This window comes from Rhinolophus hipposideros, assembly GCF_964194185.1.
Source record: "Rhinolophus hipposideros genome assembly, chromosome: 20".
Taxonomy (NCBI): Eukaryota; Metazoa; Chordata; class Mammalia; order Chiroptera; family Rhinolophidae; genus Rhinolophus; species Rhinolophus hipposideros.
Genome location: NC_138066.1, coordinates 7105261 through 7121907, shown reverse-complemented (window position 1 = coordinate 7121907; position 16647 = coordinate 7105261). Strand labels below are relative to the sequence as shown.

General features: G+C 42.8%; 1 protein-coding gene across 1 annotated transcript in view; it reads left to right on the top strand.

Annotated features, from left to right (window-relative positions):
• Nucleotides 1–16647, top strand: part of DNAH9 (dynein axonemal heavy chain 9) — a 319243-nt gene that overhangs the window by 18273 nt on the left and 284323 nt on the right. The window contains exons 7-10 of the mRNA XM_081027600.1: nt 5838–6005; nt 8628–8744; nt 10340–10490; nt 13279–13393. Of these exons, the coding sequence (XP_080883726.1) occupies nt 5838–6005; nt 8628–8744; nt 10340–10490; nt 13279–13393 (551 nt within the window). The remainder of the gene's footprint in view (nt 1–5837; nt 6006–8627; nt 8745–10339; nt 10491–13278; nt 13394–16647) is intronic.

Here is a 16647-nt window from a genome sequence, read left to right as displayed (position 1 = left end):
GCCCTGGCCACGTCCCCCCAAAGTCATTACCCTCACAATAGTCGGCTCTCAGGCTGGTTTTTCTTTTTGAATCAAAGGCACAGACGCATGAAAAGCAGTTGCCCCAGTTTAATTAGAGGATGGCTTGAATGTCACTACGCTCTCCGTCTTCCCGCTACTTCCAATCTTAAGTTTTCAGTCCTTTGCTCTGGTTCACTTCCTTTCTCCTGGGCCCAACGCCACCATTGCTTTTCTCTACTGCTTTCCCTTTTTCCTCTTCTTCTTTCTACTTGTTTCCTTTCCCCTTCTCTGTTTTCCAAGCTTTTTTTTTTTCCATTTCCCTTGGCTCTTTGTTCACCCTGAATTTTCATGATTTTCCTTTTTCCCATGGCTGCTTCTCCCCTGTCTTATTATTTCCTCCCCTCTTTCATTTTTCATCCCCCAGTCCTTTGCTCAGCCTTATCCCCTTGGCCTCTGGCTGCCCCATCTCTTCCTATTCAGCTCAGTGCAGTGGGACGCGGGCTTATTGATTTTCTCCAAGCAGATTTCATGTAGCCCTTTAGTTAACATTCTGTGTATCTCTGTGATCGATGCCTTTTTGAAATGGGATTAATCTGCTTCTCTCCAGCAAGAATTAGCATGAACCTAGCCTTATTCATCTTGTGGCCGCCGAGATGTGTGCAGCTGCAATTAATAGATACACAAAGCCAAGTTAATAAAATGACATCAGTGCGTTTACCCTCTACATGCTCACGTCCAGGGTTATGCTGTGAAGGGCTGTTTTTTAATCTCCATGGTTCTCTCAAATCCTCCCCCTCTTATTTGTGTTGCTTTTTTCTTTTCTGTTTATGCACAAGAAAGTTTTATTGTGCAGATCAGCTGTTCCCCTCTGGGTGCCTGTTGAAATGAAGGCGGAAGCAGGGCTGCGGCATATTGCTGAGAAATTTTCAGCAGGTCTGCAGCATGTGGCGTTATTGCATTCTCAGGATAGCACCACCCACCTCTCCTCAAAACGCGATACAGCTAACCTCTCAGAGATCTAACCCTTGAGCAGGAAAAGGAAGAAGAGTAGAAAAACAAGGAACTAACATGTTTCAAGAGCCCATCTCATGCCAGGCCTGCTCCCTTACAGTCGTCTTAAGAGCTAGGTGTCAGTACCCTTACTGTAACAAATAGGCACAGTTAAGCATGGCACAGCATAACACTTGCCCACTGTCACACGACTCAAGGAGATTTATCTGGGATTTGTACCCGGGAGCCTATGATTCCCAGTAGCATCTTTCCAGCAAACTTGGCTATCTCCCAGGGGGTTCTGCAGGTCTGCTTCCTTCCCTGCGTCCACTTTGAAGGTCCCGAACTGCTTCTGTGGTTTTATTCTGCCCTTATTCACTCTCTTCTGTCTTTGCTCACTCTTTTTACCACGTGATTTCTAGGTCTTCTTTTCTAAATAAGTCATTGGGGTAAAACTGTAATTCACATTCTATGAAAGGGGCGTATTTGACTTCACAACTTACTAAGGAAATCCCAAAAGTATATAAAATCTTTGCAATTTGAATGAACAGTCAAAAATCAAAGGGGAAAAGAGTCTTTCCTCTGTGTCTCCATTCTTTCCCTCACCCTGCCTTCCTGCTGCATGCTCCAGCTCACACAACACCCCCCCCCATATACACTATACACACACAGTACACACAATGCACAGACACACTGTCTACATGCACTGCACACCACACATACCACTCACTACACACTGCACACACCACATAGAGACACATATGCACACAGTGCCATGCACACATCACACACACACACCACACATACAACACACAGCACACACATAATACAGATCACACGTACTGCACATCCATGTACAACGGCACACACATATACACACCCCACACATGCTATACGCACACTCCCACATCTCCATACCCCGCATCATGCACACACATACACCCCACACACAGAGTTCATTTTTGTGCCATAATATTGTGGATGCTGCAGATCCCTATTTATGTTTCTGACTGCAGCCGCTTCCCTCCAAACAATGCAGTACGTAAGCAGCTTGGAGAGAGTGCTCATTTCTTTCATTATAAAATTTCTGTAAAGCTGTGATTCACTTGGACGCAAAATGATTTCCTGCTGGGGCTTCATGCGAGGTGATTAGTAAGGAGCTAGGTAATAAGCTGACCCGATACACACCGCGTTTCCCTGCTCTTTCTCCCATCTCCAGTCACTCCGCTGCCTCCTTTCATTCGGGCCTAATTGGGCAGGCTTCCCTTTCAGCCTTGCCTAAGCATGTGGTCACACAGGAGACCATTAGCTGCATAAGGTCAGTCGCTCTTGTAAGGTAAAGAAAACAGTCTTTTTCCCAATGACCTTTTGAGATTTTCATCTGTGAATGTCTGCTTTGTGCGCTCCCTTAATGAATTCTGGAGACATTTCTTTTAAGATGGGCTGCATGACCTCACCTTCGAGAATGGGCTTGTGTTTGTGGGGCTTGCCATTATCCCCAAGTTTGCTTCTCCAACTCGGGCCATAGCACAAATGGAAGGCTCTCTCACCACCCCATGAAAAATTGCACGGTTTTTCATAGGAATAGGACCCAGTTGGTCCAGGCAGCTGCCTGGAACCCCATGTTCTTTGAGGTACCGAGAAAGGAGCACCTGTTTATTAGCCATCACACATCTCTTATCCACCAACCTGATCTAATCACATCAGAGTGATCAGAGGTAATTACAGTGGCTACTGTTTATTCAAGTGCCACCAAGGCACATTCTGTGTAACTCGGTAACCCCACAGCCAGTCCGGTGTTAGTGAGCTCATTTGCAGGTTAGGGAAGTGACGTTTAGAAAAGTTGTGTCTCGTTTTAAGCCAAATAGCTAGTAAATGACAGGCTAGTGTTGTGTGGCCCTGTGCGAGGCCCTTTCCACAGTGCTGTGCTTCCTACCCCTGAAGTTGACATTTTCAGCCTGTATGTGACATAATGAATTTCACATCTTTACTACTGTGATGAATAAAAATGGATATGTAAAAAATATCATTTAAACCTCTTATTGGTTTAAATTGCCTTTTATCTGCTTTTTAAGACTTCTAAATAAACAATGAAAAGAGCTACATTTAAATATTTTAAGAATCAAGAATACAGTCACGGTCATAATGATAAATCTGCTTCTACAGTTGCAAAACAATTTCCCACCAGTTTCCAGAATCTTCTCTACAATACCTCTGATGGCAAACCGCTACTAAAATCCACCTGGAGATGGAAAGCGCACTACCTCTCTTAGCAGCCCATTCTATAGTTAGACATTTCTAAGCATTAGATGGTTTTTTGTTTATTAAGTGGAACCACGTGAAATTGTTATTTTTTGTAGGTCAGATGGTCAAATATAAGAAATTTTATAAGTTCAATTTTTAAGCTGAGGCTAAATCTGCCTCTTTGTCCTGTTTGCTCATTTGCCTTCGTTCTGCCCTCAGAGTAGGACCAAATGCAAGGTTCTGCCTTGCACGTAACCAAGGCCCGCAAACATTTAAAACATTTAAAATTATTTTGTAATTCTCTCTCTTGTCTAATCTTCCTTATTTTCTCAGTTGCTCCTGAGTCCCTGGTTCCTAGATTGTCTACCACCCTGTCACCTTCTCCTGGAGGTGCTGTAGCTAAGTCAAAGGTCAAAGAGTGTATATTCATTCATTCAACAAATATTTCTCAGCATCCAGGACTCTTCCACGGATTGAAGATACAGTGGTTCCTCTGGGGCATTTACAACCTACTAAGAAAGGTGGACAACAAATAAACAAGTAATATAATCCCAAGTAATATGTTATAATTCCAGAGCATGATAAGAGCTCTGAAGAAAGCTTAAGCAAGGCAAGGGGAGAGAGAGTGCAGGGGAATGGTAGAGTGGAGGTTGAGGACACTTATAATAGTGAAATAAGAAAAGGTCTAGGACCTTGAGTTGAATCCCAGATAAATGCGTTGTCCATCATGTTTCTATTAAATAAAGCAATGTAAATATCCATTGTTTCTGGTGACCAGAGTTTCCCCAAATACAGAATGATTAAATAAATATCCAATACCTCTGATTAACCTGTTGTATTGGAGATGAAACACCTGCCAGTGACCACCCAAGACCATGCTTCAAGTCTTCTTGGGAAATAAAATAGTGTAACAAAATTATCAGCTAGTTTTCTGTTGTAATCAAACATACCAAGATGCACCTGTCTTTTAAAACGGTTTGAGAGTATTTCCTAAATATTGAAATTGACATCCACAGAATTATGAAAAATGAGTACCCAGGTGACATTCTGCAGCACAAATACATTTCTCCTATAACATGGATTACAACTAAGGACTTGTTGAATGGTCTGAATTACTACTTAAGTCAATTTCGTTTAAGCCTACTTCATTTCTGTTTTCTTCGCAGTGTATAAAGTTGAATGTGTTTTAACATAAAGACTGCCCCATTTCCCACCTTGGGTGTCAAGACCCCCTGCTTCAGGTGTCTGTCTGTCTGTCTTTCCTTGGTTGGTTCTTTCCACTTCTCTCCTGTCCTACTTCAGCTGCTTGCTGACAGCCATGCCTGAACATAGCTGAGCAAAAAAGGGTTGTTAGATGGTCGCCCAAGGCTGCGTGGGTGCCCTCCTACAACGTGGAGAAGGTCAGCCACTTCTCACCACTTCTCAATGCCTCTGTCACTGCTGCTGGAATTGGTGTTCCAGCAAGAGAAAGGGGTCGCGCAGCCTTCTGCTGGCCTGATGGGTCAACGCATAACAGTGGCCACTGGCAGTGGGAATTTCCTGGAATGGAACCAGGACCGGCTGTGTTTTCAACATCGTGACTTAGTGTTCCCTCTTCTTGCCCTTCGAACTTCCTCAGAGGAGAAGATGCTCTCCCAGGGATCCACACCAAATGTTTGCCAAACACAAATTGGAAGTTGTAACGGGAACAATGTCTTGGTTTGGAGATTTTGTGATTTCAGACCAGTGTTCATGAGAGAAATACTACCATCTGTCATGTTAGGTGGGTTCTGGAGGCTTATGTTTTACTGGAGATGAAGCAGCTTCCGTGGACTTGGGAGGAGCTCCTCCCCAAGGCTCTGGGTGGTGTTATCTGTCACTTCTGAGCACAGCTGGGACACTGTCATACCAACAACAGCAACAGTAATACCCACTTACTCTGTATTTACTGTGTGCCGGGCACTGATCTAAATCCTAAGCTTGCCTCAATGTATTTATCTCTCATTATTGTTATTCAATTACAATGAAGAAACTCAACACAGAGATGTCAAGTAATTGTCATCTGTCCCCCAGCTGGCCACATGCTATACCGTACCGCACATGCCTGGCAAGAGCACCCAACAGATTTATTTTCTTGGCAGCAATTGCTCAGGATGTCGGTGTCATCCCCTGGGCTTGTCCTCAGGACTATTTGGAGGATCTGCTTTCCTGTGACTGTCTCCTAAGATAGCTGTCATTCTAGAACCAGATAACATGGTCCATTTGAAATTGATTTTTTAAAAAAATTAGTAGTAAAGCCACCAATCAGGTAAATAATATTGTTATTATTATATACTTTATTATTTATTAAAGAACACAGAAAGAGGCTGAAGCACAAATTTGGTTTTTTTTGTTTATGTGAATTTTATTTATCTGTACTTTGCTTCATGTTTGAGTTTAACCAAAATGTATTTATACCAACCCAATCTAATAATAAGGTTACAACACAAAAAACCAGGCTTCACATTTTCCTAAGCAACCACCACCCCATGTGATTTCCAGCTCTCCCCATACTAAGATGAGTGTTCTCCGCTGTTGTTATCATAATCGTTATTATTTTACTCTTTTGTGAATTGTCCCTGTAGGATCTTCTGAAGACAGCCTTGGATTTTCACAAACTGGAAAAGCTTGAGTTTAGTGGCATCAGAGGGAATGCCCTGAGTCAGCAGGTCCAGCAAATGTACGATGAATTTCAAGAGATGTACACGGTCTTCTTAGAGTCATCCTATGACTGCCTGGACCCCGAAAGCACGGTAGGGCTTGGAACGACTAACTTACACGTTTTGTCTCTTTCTCAGATGCCTCTCACCGTAGAATCTGTGTATTTACTTGCACGTTCCCTGTGCATTTCCTTTGACTCTGTGGTCGCAGTGGTTTTATGAAGGGAGACCCACTCCTAATTATACTCTGTGTTAGGAGGAAGATCAGGGAGGTTCCTTTCCAACTGCTAACTCCTGCAGCCTGATGATACCCAGGATTTCAGAGATGCTGAGATGGATATGGGATGATGGTGGAGGCTATGGCTACCCTGCATCTTCCAAAGCTTTAAGCTTCGAGCAGAGACTGCTACGTGAAGACCAGGCACACCTGGACAGAATTTTATTAGTGGCTTGGAGGTGGGGTGGATAAGTGAAGCAGTAGCCTAGTTTTTCTGATCTGAGTCTGGTTTCCAAAACAGTACTCAGGATGAAGGAAAAACTAGAGATGCATTTTTCATGATCGGGACAAGAGCTGACGTCTTTTTAAAAAATTTTTATGAAATTTATCGGAGTGACATTGGTTAGTAAAATTATATAGGTTTCAAGTCTACAATTGTGTATTACATCATCTATATATCACATTGTGTGTTCACCACCCAGAATCAGTTCTCCTTCCATCACCATACATTTGATCCCCTTCTCCCTCTTCTACTACCTCCCTCCCCTCTTACCCTCTGGTAACCCCTAAACTGTTGTCTGTGTCTATGAGTTTTTGTTTGTCTTGTTCATTTGTTGCTTTCAGTTTCATATCCTGCATATGAATGAAATATGGTTCTTGACTTTTTTCTGACTCATTTTGCTTAGCATGAAAATCTCAAGATACATCCATGTTGTTGCAAATGGCAGTATTTCATCTTTTTTATGGCTGAGTAATATTCCATGGTGTATTTGTACCACGTCTTCTTTATTCAATCATCTGTCGAAGGACAGTTTGGTTATTTCCATCTCTTGGCCACTGTGAATAATGAATGCTACAATGAACATAGGGATACATATATCTTTATGGATAAATGTTTTTCGATTTTGGGGTAGATACCAGAAGAGGGATTTCTGGGTCATATGGTAATTCTATGCTTAATTTTTTGAGAAACCTTCATACTGTTTTCCATTCCTATGTACCTATTTACATTCCCACCAGCAATGTATGAGGTTTCCTTTTTCTCCACAACTTCTCCAGACACTTGTTATTACTTGTCTTGTTGATATTAGCCATTCTAACAGGTATGAGATGATATCTCATTGTGGTTTTGATTTGCATTTCCCTAAAAGCTAGTGAAGTTGTACCTATAGCCCAAGAAAGCTGAGACCTGTGAGTGCAAGCTCACAGGAGACAAAAAGAAGAAAAAGGGTCATACAGAAACCGAGAATGGAGTTCCTTGTATAGGGAATGGCTCATTACTGGAAGAGGAATTTTAAGAGTACATGAGGGAAAAGGAGAAATAAATTAGAGCAGAAATCTGCTCTAAGTACTTTCAGATGTCTAGAGAAATCTTAGCAAATCCAGGGAGATACTGCTTTATAAAAATTCCATTAGTCAAGAGTAGGAAAAAAAAAAAAAGGTGGACTACAATGCAGGATATATTCCATGTACCGTGTTTCCCCGAAAATAAGACCTAACTGGAAAATAAGCCCCAGCATGATTTTTCAGGATGACGTCCCCTGAACATAAGCCCTAATGCGTCTTTTGGAGCAAAAATTAATATAAGACCGGGTCTTATTTTCGGGGAAATACGGTATTTGTTAATGTATGATAGAACAAAACCCTATGCACAGGGCAACATTCTGCCTTGTTATTATGGTTGGGTTTGGGAAGAACTACGCGATAGTTTTCTACTTTTCTTTGTGTTTTTATAAGAATATATATTACTATTGTAAAGCAATAATGACAAATAGTAATAATTCCACAAATTAGAGATTTGAATTAACAAAGTTTCTCTGAAAATTGCCACATTCTGAGGGGAACACATTTTCGATTTCCAGATGAAATGCAATAATTGGGACATATACTAAAAAATAAATTAATTGTTTGAAGTTTAAATTTAGATGCATGTCCTGTGTTTTTATTTGCTAAGTTTGGCAGCCTCAGGAACAATGGCTAGCTGCTGTCTTAACCAATTAAGGTGTACTTAGAAGCAATAGTGTGCATTAGTTTAATTAGCTTGCTTTCCTCCTAATGGTTAGATTTCTTTGGTTACACTGAAAAAAATAGGATTTTGACTTGGAGGAGGAAGGAAAGTAGATGGTGGATGATGGAGTAACCCTCTTACCAGGGCTGTTGCTGTTGAGGTGGCTTTTGGGGTGGCATGAGTGGCACTGTGGATGATAGAAAAGGGGCTTCAGAGGGCAGCAGAGGGGGCACAGAGAGGGAAGTTAAAGGGTGCCAACCTCACAATTTGACTCTACCACTTTACCTGGAGTGTCTAGGAAAAGAAAATGCTGCAATAATAGAGTAACTGTCTACATGAATAAAAACTAAGTCATGCCAGGGTGAATTTTGGAAAATGAAAATAAATCTTTGGTGTAACAGATGCAAGTACAAAGGTTAGTGGTAAAGAGCATAGTGGGACTGGCTGTCAGAAAATCACGTTTTTCTAAGTGTTTGTGATGTCTCTTCAGGAATTTGAAAATGATGTCTCTGAATTTAACCAGAGAGTAGCAGATCTTGACCGAAGACTGGGGACTGTCTTTATTCAAGCCTTTGATGATGCACCTGATTTGAAGCACGCCTTTAAGGTTTGTGCAAGAAGAGCGGGAGCCATCCCTGTGCTCGCTTCTCCCCCGACCCTCATCAGAGGAGGGCAGGGATACTCTTGCAACTGTTTTGGTCCTGCAGATATTAATTGTTCTTATTAGTCTAGTAGAGAGAGACAAAGGAGTGTGTAGTATTGGGCTTCTCACATTGGTTCCTAATGCTTTTCTGAAAACATGACGTAAAAACACTTTTCGAAAGAGTTTCTTCTGGAATGTATTCTTTGAGCCTTATCAATAGGGTACCCGTTAAGAGTGAAGAAATCTACTGTGGTCACCATCCTGAAACCATGGTTCTGTAATCCCATGGCTGTTTAACCACTGCTGTCAGGATGGTTCAAGCGAAGTAAACCACCTACTAGGTAGCTGGCTATAGGATTCAAGTGCAAGCAACTAGAATAAGTAGATATGTGCCCTTGACCTGTATTGCCCAGATTAGATGGTATAATGATATGGAGAATGTTTAGGATGATGAGTACATAAATGGCTGCATAACTGAGAATTCTGAGTCGTGAGACATGAAGACTTAGTAGAGTATGATAGATCTTCTATAAACTATGAAGAAACTTAATCTGCAAAGCCTTAAGTGTTAGAACTGGAGCTAATTGGTGGAAATTGCAAGGAGGCAGATTTGGGCTCAGTAGAGGAAAGAGATTTCTGTCAAAGCTATTTAAAGATGGAATGGACTTCTTTGAGAAGTAGTTAAGTTTCCAGTCACTGAAAACGTCCAAACATAGACTGAAATCCATGCTATTCTAGAATATTGGGTAACCCAATTTGCCATGCTTCATTAGCCATTGAATACATACACCGAGTTTCCCTGAAAAGAAGACCGGGTCTTATATTAATTTTTGCTCCAAAAAACACATTAGGGCTTATGTTGAGGGGTTGTCATCCTGAAAAATCATGCTAGGGCTTATTTTCTGGTTAGGTCTTATTTTGGGGGAAACACGGTATATATATATATATATATATATATATATATATATATATATATATATATATATATATATATATATATCTTACCTTTAAGGAATACCTGCCATTCCATAACTCTTATAGGAAGACTATTAGGATTTCTCTCTCCAAGCATTTGAACTGATTCCAGAAATTAGTTCAAGAATTAGTTCTCTCCGCAATTTCTTTTCTTGATCTCACTCTCAAATTTTAGCCTTCCAAATTCTCTCCAAAATCTAGCCCACTTGGCTTCCTTTTTTTCTTCTCTATCTTCATCCTCCTTCTGTGTTTTAGTTCTTTTTATGGTCTTTTAAAATGTAGATCAGCTTAAGCTTTCTGGCATCTTTAAGTTTTCTCTTTGTTTTACCCTTTATCCAGATTCTCTGTCCCATGAGGGCCTGATAGGTAATTCAGCAGATGGGAATCCTTCTTCTTTAGAAGCAAAAGAGAGAGGGAGCAGACTATGAATACCTACCTGTTAATAATTAGTGATCCAGTTGCACAATAACAGTTCTTTGACCTTCTAACATTGGTAGGCATATGGGAAAAAAGCCAAGAAACGAGATTTATGTCACCTTAGAAATGTTGCATTGTTCCTCTTTTTTCCCCCACCTCTTCTGCAGCTGCTAGACATAGCAGGAAGCCTCCTGGAAAGACCACTGGTAGCACGGGATGTATCTGCCAAGTACGTGGTGCTCATCCAAATGTTCACCACAGAGCTGGATGCAGTGAGGATAATCTATAGTCAGCATGTGCAGGAGGAGGCTGAACTTGGTAGGCTGGTTGCCGGGGGATTTGGATGGGGGAGTTCTACTGGGAAGGGGGAACTCACTCCTTACATCTCCACCATGGATCTATGACATTCTCTAAGAAAAGCAAGAACAACCTTCTTGCTTGATATCCCAGACCATCTTGGCTGATTGTAGAGTTTCCTGAGCTGTGCATTTCCCTGTATCTGGGGCTGAGATTAGCAGGACAACCCAGAGCAGTGAGGTCTTGACTGCGTCTGGTCAGTGGAGACGTTAGCATAATGTATGAGTTGATTCTCCATCAGTGTTGCCACACTGATTAATCTTCACCATATTTAAATTTAACAATAGGTTTTTACATGCCTGAGAAAAGTTTCTGACCCCTTCCAATGCCATGGCAACCACAACAGGAGCCTGACAAAGGGCGGTGCCATGCCCCCATGTAATGTCTCCATTTTTTATTGCAATTCTTAGACACAGTTGAACACAAGTTCAATTCAACTTTACAGACATTTCTTGAGTCTTTTCTATATGCAGGACACATCTGTGGGCACGATATGCCCAGGCAGGCCAGGGTGAGGGATACACTAAATAATATTAAAAGGAAGGGAACGTATCAGGTATGAATAGTGACATAGCAGAATGTAAGTAGTCCCCGGCTTGAGTTATAAAGAACTGTAACAAAGTAATATGAACTGGGACTGGGGTTTTCCAGGGAGAATTTGTGGAGAAGGTGGCCTTGAGCCAGCCTTGAAAGTGGAGAGATTGCCAGCCAGGGAGAAGAGGCAAAGACCTCTGAAGAAGCAAAGACAGTTGAGTCTATAGGTACCAGTTGGATCGCCTGTAGCCGAGTAAGGTGTATGGAGAGAGATTAGGTCAGCTACAGAGTTTGGGGCCAGACTGTGACGTGCTCTGTCTGCCATTTTAAGGAACCTGGAATTCATTCAGGCAGTAGGAAAATTTCCAAGGTTTTTAAGTAATGGAGTAGCAGGACCACTATGTCTGTAAAAGGGTTTCATACTGAGATCATTAAGAATTGCTTTCACGTAGGAAGTCATTTCCAGAAAATCTGTTGGCCTTAGCTTTTTTTTTCTTTTGTTCTGTTTTTAAATTTTTTTATTGGGTAACACTGTGTTTTTCCCAGGATCCATCAGCTCCAAGTCAAGTCGTTGTCTTCAATCTAGTTGTGGAGGGTGCAGCTCACTGGCCCATGTGGGAATCGAACTGGCAACCTTGTTGTTAAGAGCACACACTCTAACCAACTGAGCTAACTGGCCGCCCCTGGCCTCAGCTTTATGTAGGACCATCCTCATGACATCTTCTGGTCAGATACAGAATTTGGAAACTCTGATAACCTTCAGAGGGCATATTAGTTTTTTATTTCTGTATAACTAATTATTGCAACCTTAGTGGCTTACATAACAGTTATCCTTTAGCTCACAGTTTGTAGGCCAGCAGCCCCTTGGTTCTCCACAAGGCTGATATCGGGGGTTGGCTGGGCTGACTTCTCATCTAGAGGCTCTGGGAGAAAGAAATCCATGTCTGAGATCATTCTTGTTGGTAGAATCCAGTTCCTTGTGACTGTACAACTGAGGTCTCTGATTCCTTGGTGGCTGTCGGCTGGGGGCCACTCGGACTGGAAGCCACTCCCATTCCTTGCCATGTGGGAAGGCCATGTGGCTGCCTCCATCATCAAGCCAGTGATGACAGATTGAATCCTTCTCGTGCTTCAAATCCCCTACTTTTCCTTCTGCCACAAACCAAAGAAAACTCTGCTCTGAAAAGGCTCCCCTGAATAAGTCAGGCCCACCCAGGATCATCACCCTTTTGCCATGTAACGTAACATCATCACAAGAGTGATATTTCATCAGATTCACAGTTTTCACCCACACGTAGAGAGGAGAGGATCATGCAAGGGTGAGAGCCATTTGGTGTTATCTTAGAATTTTGTCTCCTATAGATCTGGGCCGAGTGTAAGACATCGGGAAGTAGTAGAGTCCACAGTAAATTAAAGGAAGCATGACCACTATTTGGCTCCAGTTGCTGGTTACAAGTGGTGGCTGATTTTTGTCAGATCTTCCAATTTTACCAAGGAAGCTGGAAACTGATTTTTTGAAAATGAAATCTCCTAAGTTTTAAATTTTGACAGCTAATTATAAGCAAACAAACCCACTGTCTGAAATAAAGTAAGAATCCCAACCTGTGCTAACTCTGGTAAGGTGCTTCATAATCCATGTGGCCCGTCTCATTCATAATTGTATTGAATTCTCACAGAAACCGTGGAAGTTACTAAGCAGGGAAGATATTATTCCCATTTTATAGATAAAAATCTGAGGCCTGCAGTGATTGAGTTGTGTAAGGCAGTGTTTCTCAACCCTGACTGTGCAATTAGGATCATCTTGAGAGCTCTTAAAAAACTACAGATGACTGGACCCCACCCAGACCAATTCAGTCAGAATGGGGAGGGCAGGGTCCAGGCATCAGTGTTTTTTCAAGAGCCCCCAGGTGATGCTAATGTGCAGCCAGGTTGACAGTCTCTGGTGTGAAGTCAGAAAGCCAGTGAGTGGCAGAGCCGGACTGGGACCCCCGTCCTCTGACACTGTCTAATGTTCTCCCCGAGGTCACTCCTACTCCTTAGCAGAACACAGTGGTCTCCCAAGAATTCCCCATCTATCTTGGTGTGAACATGGGGCAACTGTACCATGTGGAGGTAGAGGAGGCAAAAAGCAGAGAAACTGGCAGGAGGTGTTTAGGGGGGACCGCAGGCGAAGGGGTTTGGGCCTCGCTTCATTCTGGCTGTGCTGTGTTCCCAGGGTTCTCCTCAGTGCACAAGAACATGCCCTGTGTGGCTGGGGGTCTGCGCTGGGCGCAGGACCTGAGGTACCGCATCGAAGGCCCCTTTGCTGACTTCAGACGCATCACACATCCGTGAGTATCTTACGCCCGAAAATTAGGTTTTTTTACGCTTCTGCTCCTGCTCTGTTGTAGAAATGCAACTCACCGAAAGCACGAAAATCATCCTTATTTCTTTCCATGTCCAGCAATCACCCAGTGTCTTCGTCTGGGCTGCTATAACAGAATACCATAGAGTGGATGGCCTATAAACATTAGAAATTTATATCTCACAGTTCTGGAGGCATGGAACAAGGTCAAGATGCTGGCAGATTCAGTGTCTGGCGAGAGCCCACTTTCTGCTTGATAGACAGCTGTCTCTTGCTGTGTCCTCACATGGCAGAAGGAGCAGGGGACCTCCATGGAGTCTCTTCCTATGAGGGCGCCAATCCCATTCAGGAGGGCTCCACCCTCATGACCTAATTACCTCCCAGAGGCCCCACCTCCTAATACCCTCACCCTGGGGGCTAGGATTTCAACATGTGCATTTGGGGGAGGGAATACAAATATTCAGTCCATAGCAACCAGATGCCTTTCGGCCAAGCAGTAACGAGATGCATCATCTGGGCTGACTAGTGGGCCCCTCGCTGCTAAATGAGGCTCGATGGACAATAGGCTGACTCCTTTTGCTCCATGAGATTCATTTCTGGAGGAAAATGAGTAAGAGTTTTCAAGCTCTGTTGAGTTCTTTCTCATGTCTCCCTCTGACACAATGTCTCTTTGCTGCTGAGGCTGCTGGAAAATAACCGAACCCTGTGCTTCCTAAAGTGTGATGTGAGGACCTCGTGCATTAAAATAGCCTGTGCACTTGTTAAAGTGCAGATTCCTAGGCCTCACTGTCACCTACTGAATCCATTTCTGGGTGCCTGAATTTGTTTCCTCTGCAAGCTCCCCCTGTGATTCTGACAGTGACCAAGTTTGGAAACCACTGGCCTGCCTCACAGCTGATTCTGGAAGCCAAGCTAGTTACGGAGCAGCTTGGCTGCTGGAAGTAAGAGAGAAGAGCTGTTTGCAATGTCATGTTCAGGATGCTGCCTAGGGAATGCTCTGAAACCTTCTTTTCAAAGACTGATCTTGTTGAAAGCACTTGGCTTTGGAAAACACAGCAGAAACAAAGGAATCAAAGTCTGGACATAGGTATCACAGGTTTTTCGGAGCTAGAAAGGGCCTTAGAGACCTTTGGGCAAGATTGAACACTTCGCTCAGCGTCACGAATCATCAGGCAAATGCCAATCAAAACCACAGTGAGATATCACCTCACACCTAGTAGAATGCCCATCACACAAAAGACAATAGATAACAAGTATTGGTGAAGATGTGTAGAAAGGGTATTGTCTTGTGCACTGTTGGTGGGATTGTTGGTGGGTAGCTACCCCGGAAAACAGTACGGAGGTTCCTCGAAAACTTAAAAATAGAGCTATCATATGATCCAGCAATTCCACTTCTGGATATTTATCTGAAGGAAATGAAATCACTATATTGAAGAGAGGTCTGTACCCCCATGTTCATAGCAGCAATTTTTACAATAGCCAAGACAATGGAAACAACCTGAGTGTTCACTGACGGATGATTAGATAAACAAAATGTGGTATATACACAATGGGATATTATTCAGCCATTAAAAAAGACTGAAATCCTACCATTTGCAACATGGATGGACCTTAAGGGCGTGATGTTAAGTGAAGTAAGTCAGACAGAGAAAGGCAAAAACTGCACAATCTCACTTGTATGTGGAATCTGGAAAAAAAAAAAACTCATAGAAAAAGAGATCAGATTTGTGGTTATCTGGTTATCAGAGGCAAGGAGTGGAAGAAATGGATGAAGGTTTTCAAAAGTTACAAGCTTTTGGGTGGTGAACACACAATGGGATTTATAGATGATGTAATACAGCATTGTACACCTGAAATCTATGTAATTTTACTAACAAATGTCACCCCAATAAATTTTTTAAGAAAGTTACAAACTTGCAGTTATAAGATAAATACTAGGTGTGTAATGTACAATACAATGGCTGTAGTTAACATTTCTGTATGGTATATTTGGCAGTCGTTAAGTGAATAGATCCTAAAAGTTCCCATCACAAGGAAAACAATAATTTTTCTTTTTTGTTTTTATATCTATATGAGATAATAGATGTTTACACTAATTGCCGTAATCATTTCACAATATATACGTCAAGTCATTCTGCTGTACACCTTAAATATATGCAGTGCTGTAAAGCGATTATATCTCAGTAAAACTGAGGGAAAATTTATGAAGAAGACTAAACACTTTCAGAGGCCAGGAAGATGATACAAGACAACCAGGATGGGGCCTACAGGGACCATCTACCGCAGAATCCAGTGTTGCCAAGCAGAAAAGCGGACTCGGCGTGAGAAATCTCCTGACTGTTGGAGAGAAGCTGAAAATCGAGATTTTTTTCATGAAACACCCAACTTTAAAATTAGCAAGGATTCCATTTTTTTCCTCAAACTCCACACAGATCAAACACAAATGCCTGTGGATCACGTCTGCCCAGTGAGCATTCTGTTTGCAGCCTCTGCTCTGGTCTGAGCAAGCTCTTTATTTTTCAGATGGAAAAAAAAAATGGAGGCAAACAAGTAAGGTGACATGCCTAAAGTTCTAGAGGGAGCCAAGGAAAGAACTGGAAGTCTGGGTCTCAGAGCTCATAGCCCAGAGCATGACCAAGGTACCCCCAGCCAGAGGAAGTTTGTCCCCAAGTATAGCTGAGCCTTCATCTTCTCAAACATGCGTCCGCCTGGGCAAGGCGGGAGGGAGAAGACACGTGAATGGGGGGAAGGTGGTGGGGCTGCTGTTAGGAATGTGGACTGAGGTAGCTGTTGTATCGTAGTTTCTGTTCCCTGGAAGCAGACTCTGAGACAGGAATTTGTAAGGATGCTGTTGGGAACAGCATGTGTGAGGAGTGGGGGGATGGGGTGGGCAGATGGAGAAGCTGAGCTGCCATATAGTCGATATAGTCGCAAGGAGGCCTCAGCCCGTCCTCTGGGGAACTCTGGCCTTGCAGGGCTGACTGGTCTTTGTACCCCCACATCAGCTAGTTGGTGGGTGTGGGCTGTCTGGGGGAGGGGCGTGACCTTGGGAAAGACTGCTCTGTTGGGCTGAGACTGTTCCCAAAGAGGGAGGAAGCCTTGCTTCACCAGCAGCCAACATTCCTGGCCGATTAAGGGGTGAGGGGTGGTTAGAATGCCTGGTCTGAAAGGAGATGCCAGTGGTACCCCATCATATCCTCTCCAATTCCCATGGAAATTCCGATTGTTTTTAAAAAATTC